At 49.2% G+C, this 16,734-nt stretch overlaps 1 protein-coding gene across 5 annotated transcripts in view; it reads left to right on the top strand.

The window, feature by feature from the left end:
* LOC140393878 (melanophilin-like) overlaps positions 1 to 16,734 on the top strand; it is a 258,326-nt gene that overhangs the window by 27,563 nt on the left and 214,029 nt on the right. For all 5 annotated transcript variants that reach the window (XM_072480457.1, XM_072480466.1, XM_072480475.1 and 2 more), the window contains one exon: positions 9,819 to 9,989. In XM_072480457.1, coding sequence (XP_072336558.1) covers positions 9,880 to 9,989 — 110 coding nt within the window. In that variant the 5' untranslated portion in view covers positions 9,819 to 9,879. The remainder of the gene's footprint in view (positions 1 to 9,818; positions 9,990 to 16,734) is intronic.

The raw sequence follows: 16,734 nt of genomic DNA, 5'->3' as shown, positions 1-16,734 counted from the left end.
GCTATCGGTCGCTCGGCCCCGGTCTCCATCTTGTGGGACAGGACGGCCCCAATACCATACGGGGATGCATCACATGTGACGAGCAAAGGCTTTCCAGGATCATAGTGGGTTAGTAACCCAGACGACGACAATTGTTTTACCCGCCGGAAAGCGGTTTCTTGCGGCTGACCCCAAACCCAGGTGTGATTTTTCTTTAGCAGCAGGTGTAAGGGGGCCAGCGTAGTTGCCAGATTGGGGAGGAACTTCCCGTAATAGTTTACGAGACCGAGAAAAGAACGAAGATGCGAAGTGTCAGTCGGGGTGGGGGCATGTTGAATTGCACGCACCTTCTCTGCGACGGGGTGCAGACCTTTGCGGTCCAACCGATAACCCAGGTAGACTACTTCCTTTGCCTGAAATACGCACTTTGTGCGACGTAACCGGACTCCAGCCCCCGAAAGGCGTCTAAGGACAGCCTCCAGATTTTCCAAATTTTCCTGCTCCGACGTCCCTGTAATCAAAACGTCATCTAGGTAGACAGCCACACGTGGTAAACCTCTCAAAATGCCCTCCATAACACGTTGAAAAATTGCGCAGGCAGAGGATACTCCAAAGGGCAACCGTGTATATTCATACAGGCCCCGGTGAGTATTAATCGGTACATATGGTCGGGAGGCAGGGTCCAGCTCCAACTGCAGGTAGGCGTGACTCATATCTAATTTTGTGAACGAGAGTCCACCTGCAAGCCTCGCGTAGAGATCCTCTATGCCAGGCATTGGATATCGGTCGAGTCGGGAAACCGTATTCACTGTAAGTTTATAGTCGCCACACAAGCGAATTGTGGCATCTGGCTTCATCACAGGTACAATTGGTGCTGCCCAGTCAGCAAAATGGACGGGCCTGATAATACCCAAACTCTCCAAACGAGTGAGCGCCCCTTCTACCTTCTCGAGCAAGGCGTAAGGCACTGGGCGCGCCCGGAAATAGTGCGGCGTGGCTCCTGGTTCAACTTGGATACGGGCTACGGCCCCTTTTATTTTCCCCAAACCAGGCTGGAATACATCTGGGTATCGTCCTAGCACCTCAGTCAACCCTTCAGAAACTGTTTGGAGGATGTTCTGACATTGCAACCGCAAATGGCGCAACCAGTCCCGACCCAACAGGCTGGGCCCATGGCCGCGCACCACGATAAGTGGGAAATATCCCTCCTGGTGTCCATAGACAACAGGGGTCATTGTAGTTCCTGCAATGTCCAGTGGTTCCCCCGTGTAGGTGGCCAACCTGGCCTGTGAGTCGGTTAATGTAAGGTCCTGTATACCCAGCTTGATGCGGTCGAATGTCCTCTGGGCGATCACGGAGACCGCTGCGCCAGTATCCAACTCCATCTCAAGTGGGTGGCCATTGACCCGTACTGTCACCTTAATGGGGGCCACACGGGGAGCTGCCACACAATGCAGCTGCAGGCAGTCGTCCTCCGTCTCCACGTCCTCAGGAGTAGTCACCGCAGGTTCATCCACATGGAAGGTACGGCCTCTGGGCTGGTCCCAGTTACAGCCCCTGGGCTGGTCCCAGTTTTGGTCAGAACGACGGCACCTCTGGCGCCCCCAGGACCGCCGTCCGCGACGGGGTCGACGCCTACAAGTCTGACACGGATATGGCTCCTCATCCATTGGCTCTGGAGAAGGCTCCCTTCGGGGAGGAATGTCCGACGGCCACTGGCGTCGGTCCGAACGTTGCCTCGCCAAAGGTACCGCAGGAGTGCGGGGGGACGTTTTCGGATGGAAGGGGTTGCGCACCAAGGCATGCACTTCCATTCCCTATAGCTCCTGTACTCCTCGCTCTGCGCTCTCTCGGGACAATACTATTTGAATGGCCTGTTGAAAAGTCATTGTTGGCTCAGCTAACAACTTTCTCTGGGTGGCCGCATTGTTAATACTGCAAACCAAACGGTCGCGTAACATTTCTGACAAGGTCTCACCACAGTCGCAGTACTCCGCAATCCTGCGTAGCCTGGATAGAAAATCGGCAAGGGATTCTCCAGGAGTCCTCTCAGCGGTATTAAACCGGTAACGCTGGACTATCGTGGACGGGGTTGGGTTAAAATGTTGCCCCACTATATTCACATGTTCATTAAACATTTTGGTGTCCGGCGCAGCTGGGTACGTAAGACTCCTAATCATCCCAAACGTATGCGGGCCGCAGGCGGTGAGCAATATGACCACCTGGCGCTCGTTTTCGGTGATATTGTTTGCCTGGAAATAGTAACGCATCCGTTGTGTGTACTGGTTCCAGCTTTCCAGCGCAGCATCATAAACATCCAAACGTCCGTACAGAGGCATGGTATAATAGAAAACAACTTCCAACCTGTATCCAACAAAAATCCAGGGAGGTGGCTTCAGCAGTGTAGACAGCTATTCACTTTAACCTTCGTCGCCAGTTTTGTAAGGGCCACGAAGAATCCAGCACGAGTTTTAAGGATACAAAGTAATAACATTTGTATAATAACATAACAGTAGCAGTAACTTCCCTTGCTACATACTCCTTCCTGCTGGTTCCTGAACTGGCCAGCTTTATTTATACTAGGAGTTTACTAGTGGTTTCTCCGCCCCCCTCATTGGGGAAGCTCATACTCCCACAGGATTGTGGGATAGTCATTAGTCCCCAGCCAATGGTAAGTAGGCAGGTTATAACAAAGGTGTACAAAATTATGGGGGGAAAGAGATAGAGTGGACAGGATAAAATTGTTTCCCCTGGTGGAGAATTCTAGAATTCTAGAACCAAGGGACAAAGATTCAAGATAAGTAGCAGAAGGCGTAGAGGGGGCATGAGGAAGAACCTTTTTATGCAGAGGGTAGTGGGAGTCTCGAATTCGCGGCCCAAATTGGTGGTGGAGGAAAAAACTCTAAACTCTTTTAAAATCTGCAGCTTAAGTGCTATAAGATCCAGGGCTATGGACCGGCTGCAGGAAAGTGGGATTAGAAAGGGCAACTTGGTGTCCTCCGGCTGGCATGAACAAGATGGGCTGAATGGCCTCCTTCTGTGCTGTAACTTTTCCATGGATTCTAATAGACTTCAGTTCTATACCCGGTAGGATGCATATATGCTCACTGTTAGTCCACCTACCTATGTCTTATGGTCTTATGGTCTACCTAACCTTACATTTATTTAGGTTAAATACCATTTTGTAGATGGGGGCCTATCGCCCATCTCATTAAGATTTGCAGACAGCAGTCTATTCTTGTTTACACTCTTAACACTTGCACAGATCATCTTATCATCCTCAACCTTTATCGATAATTCTCCTGTGGTTCCAGAGAAAATAAATGGAAATCACCCTAACACTGATCCCTATGAGAGAAAACCATGTAGGGTCTCCAGGCAGATCCACAACTATTAAAAACAATTTTCTACAAATGAGAATTTAGTCAATTATTCATTCATTGAAGTAACTTTCCATTGATTCAAAATGATTCTATCTTATGGAGTAAGCTTTCTGAAAATCTAGGTAGAGAACATCGATCAATTTATCTTCATCCTTCAACATTGTAACTTCTTAAGAAGAAAATTCATCAAATTCGAAAGCCAAAACTTTCTCCAGAAGCCAAGTTAAATATAACTGTTTGTCTGAAATAGTGATATCACATTGTAGGCTATGATTAGCTAAACTTGGACAAGGAGGATGATACATGAACAGAGAGAATGTTATAACATTTTTGGGTATAAGATGGTTGAGGAAAAAATGTATGGATATAAATTGACTGGTTATGAAATGGCCGAGTATAAATTGACAGCTATGAAATGCCTAGACCACGTTGAGAACTCGATTGCCATTAGTAAAACCTCCAGCTATTAATTCTAACTGGTTTCTCTAATCATGGAACGTGAACAGAGCAGTGTATGTATTATCATACACTCAAGCTCAGATCTTGACTAAACAATTTGTGTTTAATGTTTTTTCAAACTTTCAATAATTTGTTTCATATGGATTTTACTGCTCCCCTGTTTGGCTGATGTAACAGTTTAAAATAAGAATAATCAGTTTAATTATCCTAAATGGCAGTATATTGAACATTTTTATACATTTCAAAAATGATGATTTGTAACAGATAGTTTATTTTTTAAAAAGCTTAAAATTATAATGGAAAGAATTTCTGGAAGTTTGAGACGATCTGCAGCAGATAATTAACAAAAAGCTCCTTTAATTCAAATCCGTCACATGCTGGACTCATGATGCTTTTCCCCACTGTGCTAAACTTGGTCAGTAAATATTACTTGCATTTTTATTGTATCTTCCATATCAAAAAGCATCAAAATATTTTATAAAATGGATTAATGTGTAGCAAAACTATAGACCATCAGTGTAAGAAAGTGACGAGCAATTAGGGATCGGCAATAAATCGATTATCATCAAATTTACAGTGCAGAAGGAGGCCATTCGGCCCATCGAGTCTGCACCGGCTCTTGGAAAGAGCACCCTACCCAAGGTCAACACCTCCACCCTATCCCCATAACCCAGTAACCTCACCCAACATTAAGGGCAATTTTGGACACTAAGGGCAATTTATCGTGGCCAATCCACCTAACTTGCACATCTTTGGACTGTGGGAGGAAACCGGAGCACCTGGAGGAAACCCACGCACACACGGGGAGGACGTGCAGACTCCGCACAGACAGCGACCCAAGCCGGAATCGAACCTGGGACCCCGGAGCTGTGAAGCAATTGTGCTATCCACAATGCTACCGTGCTGCCCTCTAGTGAGACCAGCAATGCCTGCATGCCATGTGCAGTATTTTGGAAAGAATGGCAACCATCAAGCAGAATAAGTATGTACAGAGAATTCTAATACTGCTATCCATGACTCTGACTCCAGTTTACTGACTGGCAAGGAAAACCCACAATTAGCCCCAGGATTTGCGTGCTCTGCCCAATTGGCTAAATGGGTCACTTGACCCTATGAAAACACGCCCCTTAAAGGGACACACTACCACATCCCTCCCTCTTTCTTCTTGGGCAATCCGTCAGTGTCATGGATGAGTTGCTTCGACTCCGTGGAGCTGGGTTCAGCGGTGGCTGAATAGTCCAATCCTGGATCCGCAGACTCTACCACAGGTTTGGCAGGTGGTGTTTGATGAGGTGGGTAGGACACTCTGGATTCTGCGCTCTCTTTTCACTGTTTACGTTTGGCCTCCGTCTGCTCCATCCTGTGACGCTCGAGGTGATTGGCGCCTTCACCAATACTTCTTCTCCAGCTTGTGTGTTCTAAGGCAAGCGATTCCCACATATCAATGGGATGTTGCATTGATTTAGGGAGACTTTCAGAGTGTCCTTGTAGGGTTTCCTCTGCTTTCCAAGTGATCACTTGCAATTGCAAAGCCCTGAATAGAACACTTGTTTCCAGAGTCTTGTGTCACAAATGCGGACAATGTGGCCCGCCAATCGCAGTTGTTCGAGTGTGACCAGTGCCTCGATACTGGGGATATTGGCCTGGCAGAAGACACTCCTGTTGGTACGCATATCCTGCCAATGGATTTGCAGGACTTTGTGGAGATAACGTTGGTGATATCTCTGCAAGGATTTGAGTTGTCTGCTGTACATTGTCCATGTTTCTGATGCATACAAGAGGATGGGGCCACGGTTGCTCTGTAGTCCATGAGCTTGGTGATGGATTTGAGGTCTCGGTCTCCGAACATTCTGTTCTTCAGGCATCCAAAGACTGAACTGGTACATTGGAGTCGATGCTAGATTTCATTGTCAATGTCTGCTCACATTGAGAGGAGGCTCCCGAGGTATGGGAAATATTCCACATTGTCCAGGCGCTCGCCATGGATCGTGATGGTATGGAGGCAGTTTTGCGTGGCAGGAGCAGGCTGGCGGAGAACCTTTGTTTAGCATGCAGCCCATTCTCCCATATGCGTTGGTGAATGTGTTGACGATGATTTGTAGTTCGGTCTCTGAGGGCTTCATAGGCTTTGTCTGCATACTGCAACTCAACAACAGAAGTTGGGGTGGTCTTGGTTCTGGCCTGGAGGCACCAGAGGTTGAACAATTTCCTTCCTGTCTGGTAGGTTAGCTCCACTTCAGCGGGGAGCTTCAGGATGATGGGATGGAGTGTTGTTGCAAGGAAGATGGAGAAGAGCATTGGTGTGATGACACAGCCCTGTTTAACCCCAGTTCTCAGAAGTATTGGGTCTATGGTGATTCCATTGGTGAAGATCATGGCTTGCATGCCATCGTGCAGAAGGTGGAGAATGGTGCCGAACTTCTCCGGGCAGCCGAATTTGAGGAGGATGCTCCACAATCCCTCATGGTTGACAGAGTCAACGTCCTTTGCGTGATCAAAGAGGATTCTTCCGATGACCTTTCCCGTGGCGGAGAATAGGGAAACCCCTCTGTAATTTCTACAGTCGGATATGTCCCCTTTCTTGAAGATGGTCACAATTAAGGCATCTCTGAGAGCACCCAGCATGCTCTCTTCCTTCCTGATAAGGCTGATGAGGTAGTGGATCCTTGTCAAGAGTGCATCGCCGCCGTATTTTAATACTTCTGCAGGGATTTCATCTGCGCCAGAGGCCTTGTTGTTGATGGCTTTTTCGACCTCAAGGTGAGCTGGGGTTGCACTGAGGTGGTGGTGGGTAGGTTGTTGCGAGATGGCATTGAGGGAACTTGTGTCAATGGCCATGTTTTGGTTGAGGAGGTTCTCAATGTTCCCTCTCCAGCGGGCGTTGACTGTCTCTGTCTCTGGTGAGCGTCTGTCTCTGGTGAGCGTCTCCTCATTTTGGGGTCTCAGTGGGGTGGGACCCTGGGTACTCAGACCGCATTTGGTTTGAATTGTGCTGAAGAAGCCGTGCACATCATGGTTGTCAGTGAGTTGCTGAGTCTCCTGTGCTCTTTCCATCCACTCATAACAAGGAACTATTTACAATATTATACAATAAATGGATCCCAACTCAGTACATTATAAGGTAAGTTGGTCCGGGGACTTCCTGTTCCGTTGGGAGCATCATAATTCATCAGCAGGCACTCCTGCTGTAGAGTTCAAACTTCAGTTTGAACCTCAATGGGTTGACTCCTGACTTTGGAAGGTTCATCAGTGGAGATAACTTCTGCAGTTCCCACTGGAACATTACTTGGTTCTTCCTTGGGTAGCTTTCTGCAGCATTACTTTCATCTGTAGCAATATCACCGACAAGTATAATTGGGGCGGGCTGCCCCACTGGTTCTGTGTACGATTCCCCTCCTCAAATGGTCCAGGTGTTTCTTCACCTTCTTAATCTGGCCACCTAATCAATGTAACACTGGACCGCTCCTGTAAAAACTTTCCCCCGCAGAATGAAATTACTGTCCCCACACTCCCAGTGGAGAGCAACACCCATCAAGGGTTAGAGCATTGTCTGCAGTGTCATGGGCCTATCCGAATATCGCTTTGAAGGAAATTTCCCCACTCCCACAGCAACCCACGGGTAACAGAATCAGTGAATTTGCTTTTACCTTGTATGTTTTACCTTGTATGTTTGACGCAATGAAATTCTGAACATTGATGTGTTATTTGACATGCAGTCGCCACAGTGTGTTGCCACTGATCGGTTAGCAAATTGCAGGAGGTGACCGCAGACAGGAACTGGCCAGCACTGAATTCTTAATGAGATCATTCTGAGTGATGGTTGCGGTGTCATTCTGTAAACTACAGTCTGTCAGCAAAAGAAATGTATGAAGCTCTCTGATAATCTATCCAGGTTTTTTAATCCCAAATACGTGGAGCTGGATTCACCGCATCCCAACGCCGAAATTGCGTCTGGCGCAGGGGTGGACGATCCAGTTCCACGCATGGAAGCGGGACCGGTGCGAGTTCCTTGATTCTCCGGCCCCCGAAAAGCAGCGTACTTGGGGAGAATGCTGCGCCGCGTATCCCCCACCTGTGGCCATTGCAAAAGGCCCGCCCCGCTGTTCCCGCCCCCGACTGGCCGAATTCCTGATGGTGGGACCACTCATGGTCCTACCCAATACTCGGGGGCGGGCCAATCGGAGGGCAGGCGGGGCCTCATATGGGACCAGGGTATTTTTGAGCTGGCGGTCCGGGTCGGGCAGGCGGCCGATCGGTGGCCATGGGCCATGGCGCGGCTGCTGGAGGCTGCCGCCCTGCGCATGCACGGCCTCTGACCCGGAAGTGTGGGGGCCCGTATCTGCAGCTGGAGCTGCGAGCTTCGCCACGGCTCCCTGCTAGCCCCCTGCAGGGCTGTGGATATGAGGCCTTTTGACGCCAGTTTTTCTGGCGTAAAAGACCACAGTTTTCATGATGGCGTGGGGTCATAGGGCGGGATTCTCTGACCACCCCGCCGGGTCGGAGATTCGCCGGGGGCTGGCGTGAATCCCGCCCCTGCCGTGTCCCGAATTTTCCGCCACCAGAGATTCGGCGGGGGAGGGAATCGCGCCGTGCCGGTCGGCGGGGGCGGGAATCGAGTCGCGCCGGTCGGCCGCCCCCCCCCCCCCGGCGATTCTCTGCCCTGCGGTGGGTCGAAGTCCTGCCGCTGTCAACCCTCTCCCGCCCGCGTGGATTAAACCACCTACCTTACCAGCGGGAGCAGGTGGCGCGGGCGGGCTCTGGGTTCCTGGGGGGAGGGCCCGTGGCGATCTGGCCCCGGGGGATGCCCCCACTGTGGCCCACCGATCGGCGGGCGGGCCTGCGCCGTGGGGGCACTCTTTTTCTTCCGCCTTCGGCATGGTCTTCACCATGGCGGAGGCGAAAGAGACCCCCTCCCCTGCACATGCGCGGGGATGACGTCTGCAGCCACTGACGCTCCCGCGCATGCGCGGACTTCCGCCGATCGGCGAAGACCTTTCGGCCCCGGCTGGCGTGGTGCCAAAGGCCAGTCCACGCCAACCAGCGGAGCGCCAACCATTCCGGCGCGGGCCTAGCCCCTCAAGATGAGGGCTTGGCCCCGAAAGGTGCAGAAAGGTGCAGAGACTTCCGCACCTTTGGGGCGGCCCGACGCCGGAATGGTTCCTGCCGCTCCATCACGCCGGGACCCCCCGCCCCGCCGGGTAGGGGAGAATCCCGCCCATAGTCTCTGAAACGGAGAATCCAGCCCATGTTTCCTGCAGGGAAGCTGCGCAAAGTATCAATCAAGAAATTGTGAGACACTCTTCAAAATCCTCCAAATGTTAATTTTAATGATGTGTTCTCGCAGCGGGTGAGGTTGTCTGCTGTAAACTGTACTTGTGAAATGTGCCTTTATGGTATTTGCTATTGACATGTACTGTTATTTAAAAGGACTCCTAAAACATTATAAGCTAACAAAAAAATCATCATAATTACTCTGTCTCTGGTCAGCTAATGAACAGAAGTGCATTATTCGGCTTGGGAAGTTACATGGACAAGTTACAAAGACGGTTCTGCTAATCAGGAATTTAAAATTTGATAAAACTTTAAAATGTTGAACTTGTTTTCCTTGGCAAGAGGAATATTTTATCCAAAATGACCTAATTTCAGGATTATAAAGAGAATTTGGAGCGCTAATCTAGAAAACAATGTTAATTCTGGTGACGAATGGAAATATAAAGTGACAAATCTGAAATGCAGGGGTTAAGAAATAAAATGCCAACTTCTTTCATCTTAAAGTTAGTCCAGTTTTGGAATAGCCCACCTGAGCGGAATTTGAACCAGAGAGGAGAAATAAAACCATCTTTGAAGAGATAAAGGGAGAATATGAGAAAATTAGGTTGAACGATATGGTCATTTACTGATTCTCAAAGTTCTTACCTGTGCAATGATTTAAAACAGTGTAACCAGAATGGATCTTGATACAATTTATGAAAAGATTTGAAATATGTGTTTGCACAGATTTCTTCACTTTGTCTGCTGGCACACGTGTGAGTATTAAAGTCAAGAGAATACTTAGAATATGGCAAGGAAGCTGGATCTATCAAAACTAACAGAAGACGAGGCCCAACATGTCTTGCAGGTTGTTCAACGGGATCTGGATCTGCGCAAGCAAGAAGAAGACAGACTTGGGTAAGCACAGCTAAGTAAATTAAAAGAGAGAAATCCAGGTGGTGCACCACAACACGAGACATAATGATGGTTGAGGAGAGCAGGAGGGAAATTGAACTTTTTGGAGGCAGAAAGCTGAGATTCCTAAATTCTGCACTTGTAAGAAGATGGAAAGAATGAGGCAGAGAAGGCGTTCCACGGATTTGAAGTCCAATGATAAGATGTTAAAGTAAAGAGGTGAAATTTTGTAAGAGACAGTGGGATGGGATGGAGGGATCTTGAGAATCGTGCATTTTGAGTGAAACAAGACTAGTTCTAGAATATCAAGTTTTAATGATTCCCTAGTGGTGCTCCAGTATCATCACAGCATTGCTGCAAGTTGGGAGCCGCCTATCTGTTTTGCTATTCACAATACCTACACAATTCAGGTACTCAGTGTGTATCTCATTTGCAGATTAAGATGTTCACAGCACCCAAAACCCAAAGTTTTCTCATTCCTGATTACTCGTGAGGTTGGGATTAGGCTAAGTTCTCAACATTGTCTTGTATAGATTCACACACAAAAATCTAGTTACTTAAGTGAAATACTAGATCCATACCCACCAGAAAGAGAGAAAAAGAAATTAGGGGAACAAAATAAATTACAGCAGCTGTATCAGTAAATCTAAAGAAACCTTGGGCGCAATTCAACTAAAAGGGAACAAAGTTCCTTAGCAAGCGCGTTCAGTCGCTTGTTTTCCGGCGCGTGCAACCCTGAGAAACACATGGCTACACAATGCCACATCACCCTATCACCAGCAGATCATGCAAGATACAACACAAGATGCATGATTAGACCGTGGGATGGGTGGGGGTGGGGTGGAAGGCGTTGTATTGGGGAGGAGGTGTGTTTGGGAGGAGGGAGTAGAGGTGGTGGTGGTGGAGCGGGGTAGTGGGAGTAGTGTGGGTGCAGGGGTGGTTTGAGAGTGTTGTGGGGGTGAGGGGGTGGTGTGGGGATGAGGGTGTTATAGGGGTGAGGGGGTGGTGTCGGTGTGAGGGTGGTGTGGGGGTGAGAAGGGGATGGTTAGGGGATGGTGTGGGGGTGGTGTTGGGGGCGAGTAGCACACGTTTCATGAGGAACCGCAATTAAGTGGGGTCTCACTTCCTCGCTCGACATCAAACTCCACCCCGACGACTGCCTTTTCCTCAGGCCCGCCGACCACGTCCTAGGCCTGCTGCTCTGCCGCAGTGAGGGGCCACAGGTCCGGCGGTCCCCTTCCAGTCTTTTCCCGCTCCCAGCGGCTATGGGCAGCCAGGGGAAACAGAAAAAGCAGTGTTATACAGTCTGATGCATGTAGCCCAGGGAGTGGGTAGCTGCTGGCTTCAATGGCCATGGAACTTGGCCATAGCTGCCGGTATGGGTGTCGGCGTGTGGTGCAGGGTGGGGGTTCGCCCAGGGGGGAGGTATTGCTCACATGGGGTACTGGGCAGGCTATGCTGGAAGTGGCTGAAAGTGCTGCACTTGGCATTCTCAGGACCTCTGGCTTCTGATTTCTGCAGAGCCAAACTTTCGCCCACTAACTGAATAGAAACACAGTAAGTGGATAAAAATGTTCGCTAATGCTTGTTTCTGCTGGATTTCTGCAGAAGTTATGAAAGAAGACCAAAAAAACATCGAAACATCAGACAACGCATTTATACATGTGGACGCCTGGCAATAACCTACCTTTGTGCTGGAAGAATGCTGCCAGAATTTCCAGTGTTCTTTTTAATCCACTGAGTTTTCACAGAATTTTGCAGCATGATTTAATAATGCAGCATTTTCTCTGTCATGCCCTCAGGAATCATTGCTGAAACGCATTTGATGTAACACCCTTGCAACCAGAAGACAGAGAAGGCTTTTGTTTGTTGCTGGTTGATATTTGTAATTGCACTTAAGCAACTCTGCTTGCTTTGGGCATGTATTGATTCAGCGATAAGGGCAACGTAATGTTTACGAAAATTTTTAGGATATTGACTGACTGTCCAAGGACCCAAACCACCCAGTGAGTAAACAAAATCCTTCCTTGTATTCTTGGAGGAGGCATGAGTTGTTCCTGTGACTAACTTAAATCAAAAGAAAGTTTTTGCGTTCTTGCTCTTTAAACTTCAAAAAGAACCGTGGATATTTAACAGGCCTCCCATAAAGCTCTCCAAGTTCATTTTGGTCTGGCAGTAAATTTAGTTTTGAGTGAAATTTGTGTTCTTGTTTTACCAATTACAATTGCTTAGCCAAAGTACTTAGAAGAGGGAAACATTGAACCTTTAGCTGAGAAAGCAGCCATTCCTCATCAGCTTGGCTCAGTTAGTGTATTGTGTATGAGTCGGAGGATGCTTGGTGTTCAAGTGGACATGGGTGGGGACAGAAAACATTCAGAGACCCTATTTACCGATCTCCGTACAACACATCCTGTTGAGGTTAGTGGAACTAAATATGGGGCAGTGGATTGAACAAGCAACCAATGTAATACAGTCTTTTGCAATTCCCCCGCTACCCTGCCACCATTTACAGTTCCACCTCCCATGTGTTCAAACTTCACTTCAGGATTAAAGCTGGTGATTGTTTGAAGTTTTGAATAAGAAACTAAATTGAATGGCCCTACACTCAAACTTTCTTTATGGCTTTTCAGGTGTCTGCACCTCACTGCTTCTGAACAGGGTGTGGTCTTGTCAATTTCATGCAAATGATTGTGAAAGAACTTACTCACAGATTGCCAACAATAGTTCAGAGGAAAACAACATAAAAACCTGGTCATATTAATTGCTCAGTTGCTAACCAAAATGATATCAGCCTTGAGGAACATGTTGATCTTGTGAAGAAAGGCCTTTATTTTAGATTTTTTGAATAAAAAGTAGTTTTGTGACTTCAATACTAGCTACAGAATTCTCTTAGTATTTCAGTAATGGAATCATGCTCAGTATGGCATGACTGCCCTCAAGCCTCTTTTGAAACAGAACTTTTTTGAGTTAAACAAGGTAAGGGAAACAAGAATGTTTTTTTCAGTTGCTAATTCTGTAATTTTAGACCTCCCCAATCTACTTTTTCCTATTTGCTCTCTGATGGAATGGTGTAATCCTATATTTTTCTCATTTTTGAGTCCATTGTTAGACTGAGGGACACAGGGGTAGTGTCCCTGTCTCTGAACCAGAAGCTCTGGGTTCAAGTCCCATGTCAGGACTTGATGGCCACAGAAGATACCTTCGTAAGGTGGCCAAACAGCCTGTAAATCTTTCCAATGTGCCTGATGGAAGGTTGTAGGAGCAGGGCAGTTTCCTGGTCAGCCACACTGCAGAAGGAAACTGCGAAACCAGTACCGTACTTTGCCAAGCAGAATCATGGGCCAATCTAATGGAAGCCCATGGTTGCCAAGAGGTGATGGTACCTAGAGGAGGAGGATGAACACCCAACCCACGTATAGCACAGTGAAATGTGTTAGCTCCGTTTACATCGCATTATCAATGAAGCACACCCAAGATGTGTGAAACAGAATAAATTCACTTTAGATTGGCCCATTGCATATTTCCTTGTTATATGCCACACATGTTAAGCGAAGTGCTGTTCTACACAGATACCTCTCTTCTCATTACGCTGTCACGCTTGGAATATATAAAAATGAGATACAGGCAAAAACCAACTTATCCATTTAACCTGTCTCATATAGTTGTGATGCCTTGTATATCACAATTCATACATTGACTACAGACTTGCAGCCATGTTGCAAGGGCTGGTTTAGCACAGTGGACTAAACAGCTGATTTGTAATGCAGAACAATGCCAGCAGCATGGGTTCAATTCCAGTTCCAGCCTCCCCAAACAGGCACCGGAATGTGGCGACTAGGGGCTTTGCACAGTAAATTCTTTGACGTCTACTTGTGACAATAAGCGATTATTATTATGTAATCTAAAAGAAATCAAAACCAGATTTAAAATCCAGACCAATCACATCGTTCCTAAAGTGTGTTGAGCAGAACTGGACACAATGCTTCAGTTGTGGTCGAACCAGAGCTTGATAAAGGTTCAATATTACTTCCCTACTTTTATTCTTAATATCTCCACCAAGATCCCAGGGGCAGGATTCTCCATTTCTGAGACTAAGTGTTGATGTCGGGGCAGAATTCGTGGACTTCCACGACAGCAAAACTGGACCACCTCCATCTGTGTCGGCGCCACATCGACCCAGCGCCACATGGAACACAATCGATTTGAATGAGAAACGGTGCCGGATTCGCGATTGACACTCAGAAGGCTGACATGTTGCAGCCACATATACACACTTCACTCTCCACGCACACCATCCCAGCCAACAAGATGACAGCAAGGAGTGCGGCACCCTGTTTCATCAATGCTGAGCTGGAGACCCTCCTGGACACGGTGGAGGAGAGGCCGGCCACCCGGTACCCCGCCCCGGTAAGGAAGCCATCGCCATGCCTGTCTGTCCATTCCCCCCCCCCCCCCCCCCCTCCTGTCCCGGGTGCATCTGGCAGGCAGTGGGCAGAGCAGGGTGGCACCACGCCACCCCGACATTCGAGCAGCAGCCCATTCGCCCCAGAAGATGACCACCAACGGGGACCACAAGGCAGAAATCACAGCAGGCTGCCTCCACTCCTGTTGTACCATTTGGGGATTCATGTAGACATAGATTTATGGCCCGTAAGGCCAGAAAGTTAGACACCAGTTAAGTCTGCACGGGTACAGGGCACAGTTTAGTTACAGGGGCTAGAGCACGTATCTGTACATATGTTTTCACATTAAATACCTGATAACACTGTTATGTCTTTTTGTTTTTATAAATTTAGAGTACTCAATTCATTTTTTCCAAATAAGGGGCAATTTAGCATGGCCAATCCACCTAGCCTGCACATCTTTGGAACAAGGGGAGACTGTGAAAACTCCACACGGGCAGTGACCCAGAGCCGGGACTGAAACTGGGACCTCGGCGCCGTGAAGCAGGGTAACACTGTTACAACCTGCCTCGGTGTTCTGCCAGATAGGTGTGAAGGGTGGACTCGTCTGGGCTGGCCAGGGAGGGGGTGCGAGGGTGGGAGGGGGGAATGGGCAACATTGTGGGTGGCCTGGGCTCCCCAACCGTCCCCACCACCATCACCCCAGGGATCCAATGGCACCGTGTGTTGGAATGACCAGCTCTCATGGAGGGATCACCCAGGTGGACGGTGGAAAGTGCTACCCTAGGCAGGAGTCTGATGTTGTCATACAATGCAGAGCACCAGAGTTCATCGCAGAGTGGGTTGTCATCATCCTCCAACCCATGGACCAGATCTGGTGTTGCTGCCAACCCAGGGCCCGCACCCTGTAGAGCGACAGGTATGTATCACGGAGGGGGTTGAAGACATGTGGGGAGGGGTGGCGGTGGCTGGGTGGAGAGGGGTGGGGGGCTGTGGGGGTGCAATGCGGTGTCCATGCCCCTGGTCAGTTCCTCTCTCCCTGCCCTCCTCTTCCCTCGGTGAACCTGGAAGCAGTTAGAGCACCCCGTGCGTGTTGGCCCTCGTGCTCACTTTGAGCAGCCTCTCGTGCACGCCTGTCTGGGCCCCATGTCCTGCCTGACCTCCCCTTCCCTGCATCCTCCTCACCGGACGAGGACTGGTGTTCATCCTCCTTCTCCAGCACGTCGCCACTCTGCGCGATGTTGTGGAGGACGCAGCAGGCCGCCGCGATGCAGGCAACCCTCTCAGTATCATACTGGAGGGCCCCTCCAGAGCGGTCCTGGCACCTGAACTGCATCTTCAGGAAGCTGAAGCACTGCTCGATCATGTCCCTGGTTGCTGCATGGGCATCACTGTAACAGGCCTTGCATAGGTTTGTGGCCTCCGGATGGATGTCAGCAGCCACGACCGCAGCAGATAATCCCTATCACCCAGAGCCAACCACCCAGCCGGTGCAGCATCTCAGACGTGTCAGGAATCGTCAAGTGTGCCAGGATGAAGGTGTTGTGCACATTGCCTGCGTATTGGGCGCAGACGTGCACAATGTTCAGTTGATGGTCACATATCAGCTGCACATTTATTGAGTGAAACCCCTTTCGGTTGGTATAGAGTGACCTGTCATCGGCAGGTGTTCTCCGCAGGCATCCCACTGCCTGAGCATCCTGGTGGGCTCGGTCCACATTGAAATGGATTTATTGTGCCAACTGGACATATAGGACCTCTGTGACGGCACGAGATGCACCTGTGCACCGAGCTCTGTGAGATCCCGTCAGGTCCCCACTCACCGCCTGGAAGGAGCCTCTGGCATAAAAGTTCAGGGCAAGTGTCACCTTGATGGTCACCGGAAGTAGGTGTCCTCCCACATTCCCCCAAGGAGTCAGGTGCTCCATGATCTGGCACATATGTCCCCTTACTCAGCCGGAGTCTTCAATGGCATGCCCGGTCCGGCAGGTCCTTAAATGACTGGCGCTGCTGGTACATGCAAGGTCTCATGAGCCATCTCCTTTGCACCTCCTCCTCTTCGACCTGTTAGGTGGCCGGCTCTCCAACCTGGGCGGCTGCCTCCAGTTCCGCTGGGGCAGGCTCCGCTGGAGCAGGCTCTACTGCTGCATGCTCCGCTGCTGCATGCTCTCCTATTGCAGCTTCCTCCTCATCGAGCAGCTCCAGCCCATACAGTCATAGGGAATCCCCCTGGGCTATGGCGGCTGGCAAGAAGGCCACCATTGCTGGTTGTATACCAATATCCATTTTCTGCAAGGGGCAAAAGGCCAACATGTTAGAACCATGCGTACCCTGTGTCCAACCAG

This window comes from Scyliorhinus torazame, chromosome 2 (genome assembly GCF_047496885.1).
Source record: "Scyliorhinus torazame isolate Kashiwa2021f chromosome 2, sScyTor2.1, whole genome shotgun sequence".
In the NCBI taxonomy this organism is placed as follows: domain Eukaryota; kingdom Metazoa; phylum Chordata; class Chondrichthyes; order Carcharhiniformes; family Scyliorhinidae; genus Scyliorhinus; species Scyliorhinus torazame.
This window is presented reverse-complemented; position numbering and strand designations above follow the sequence as displayed.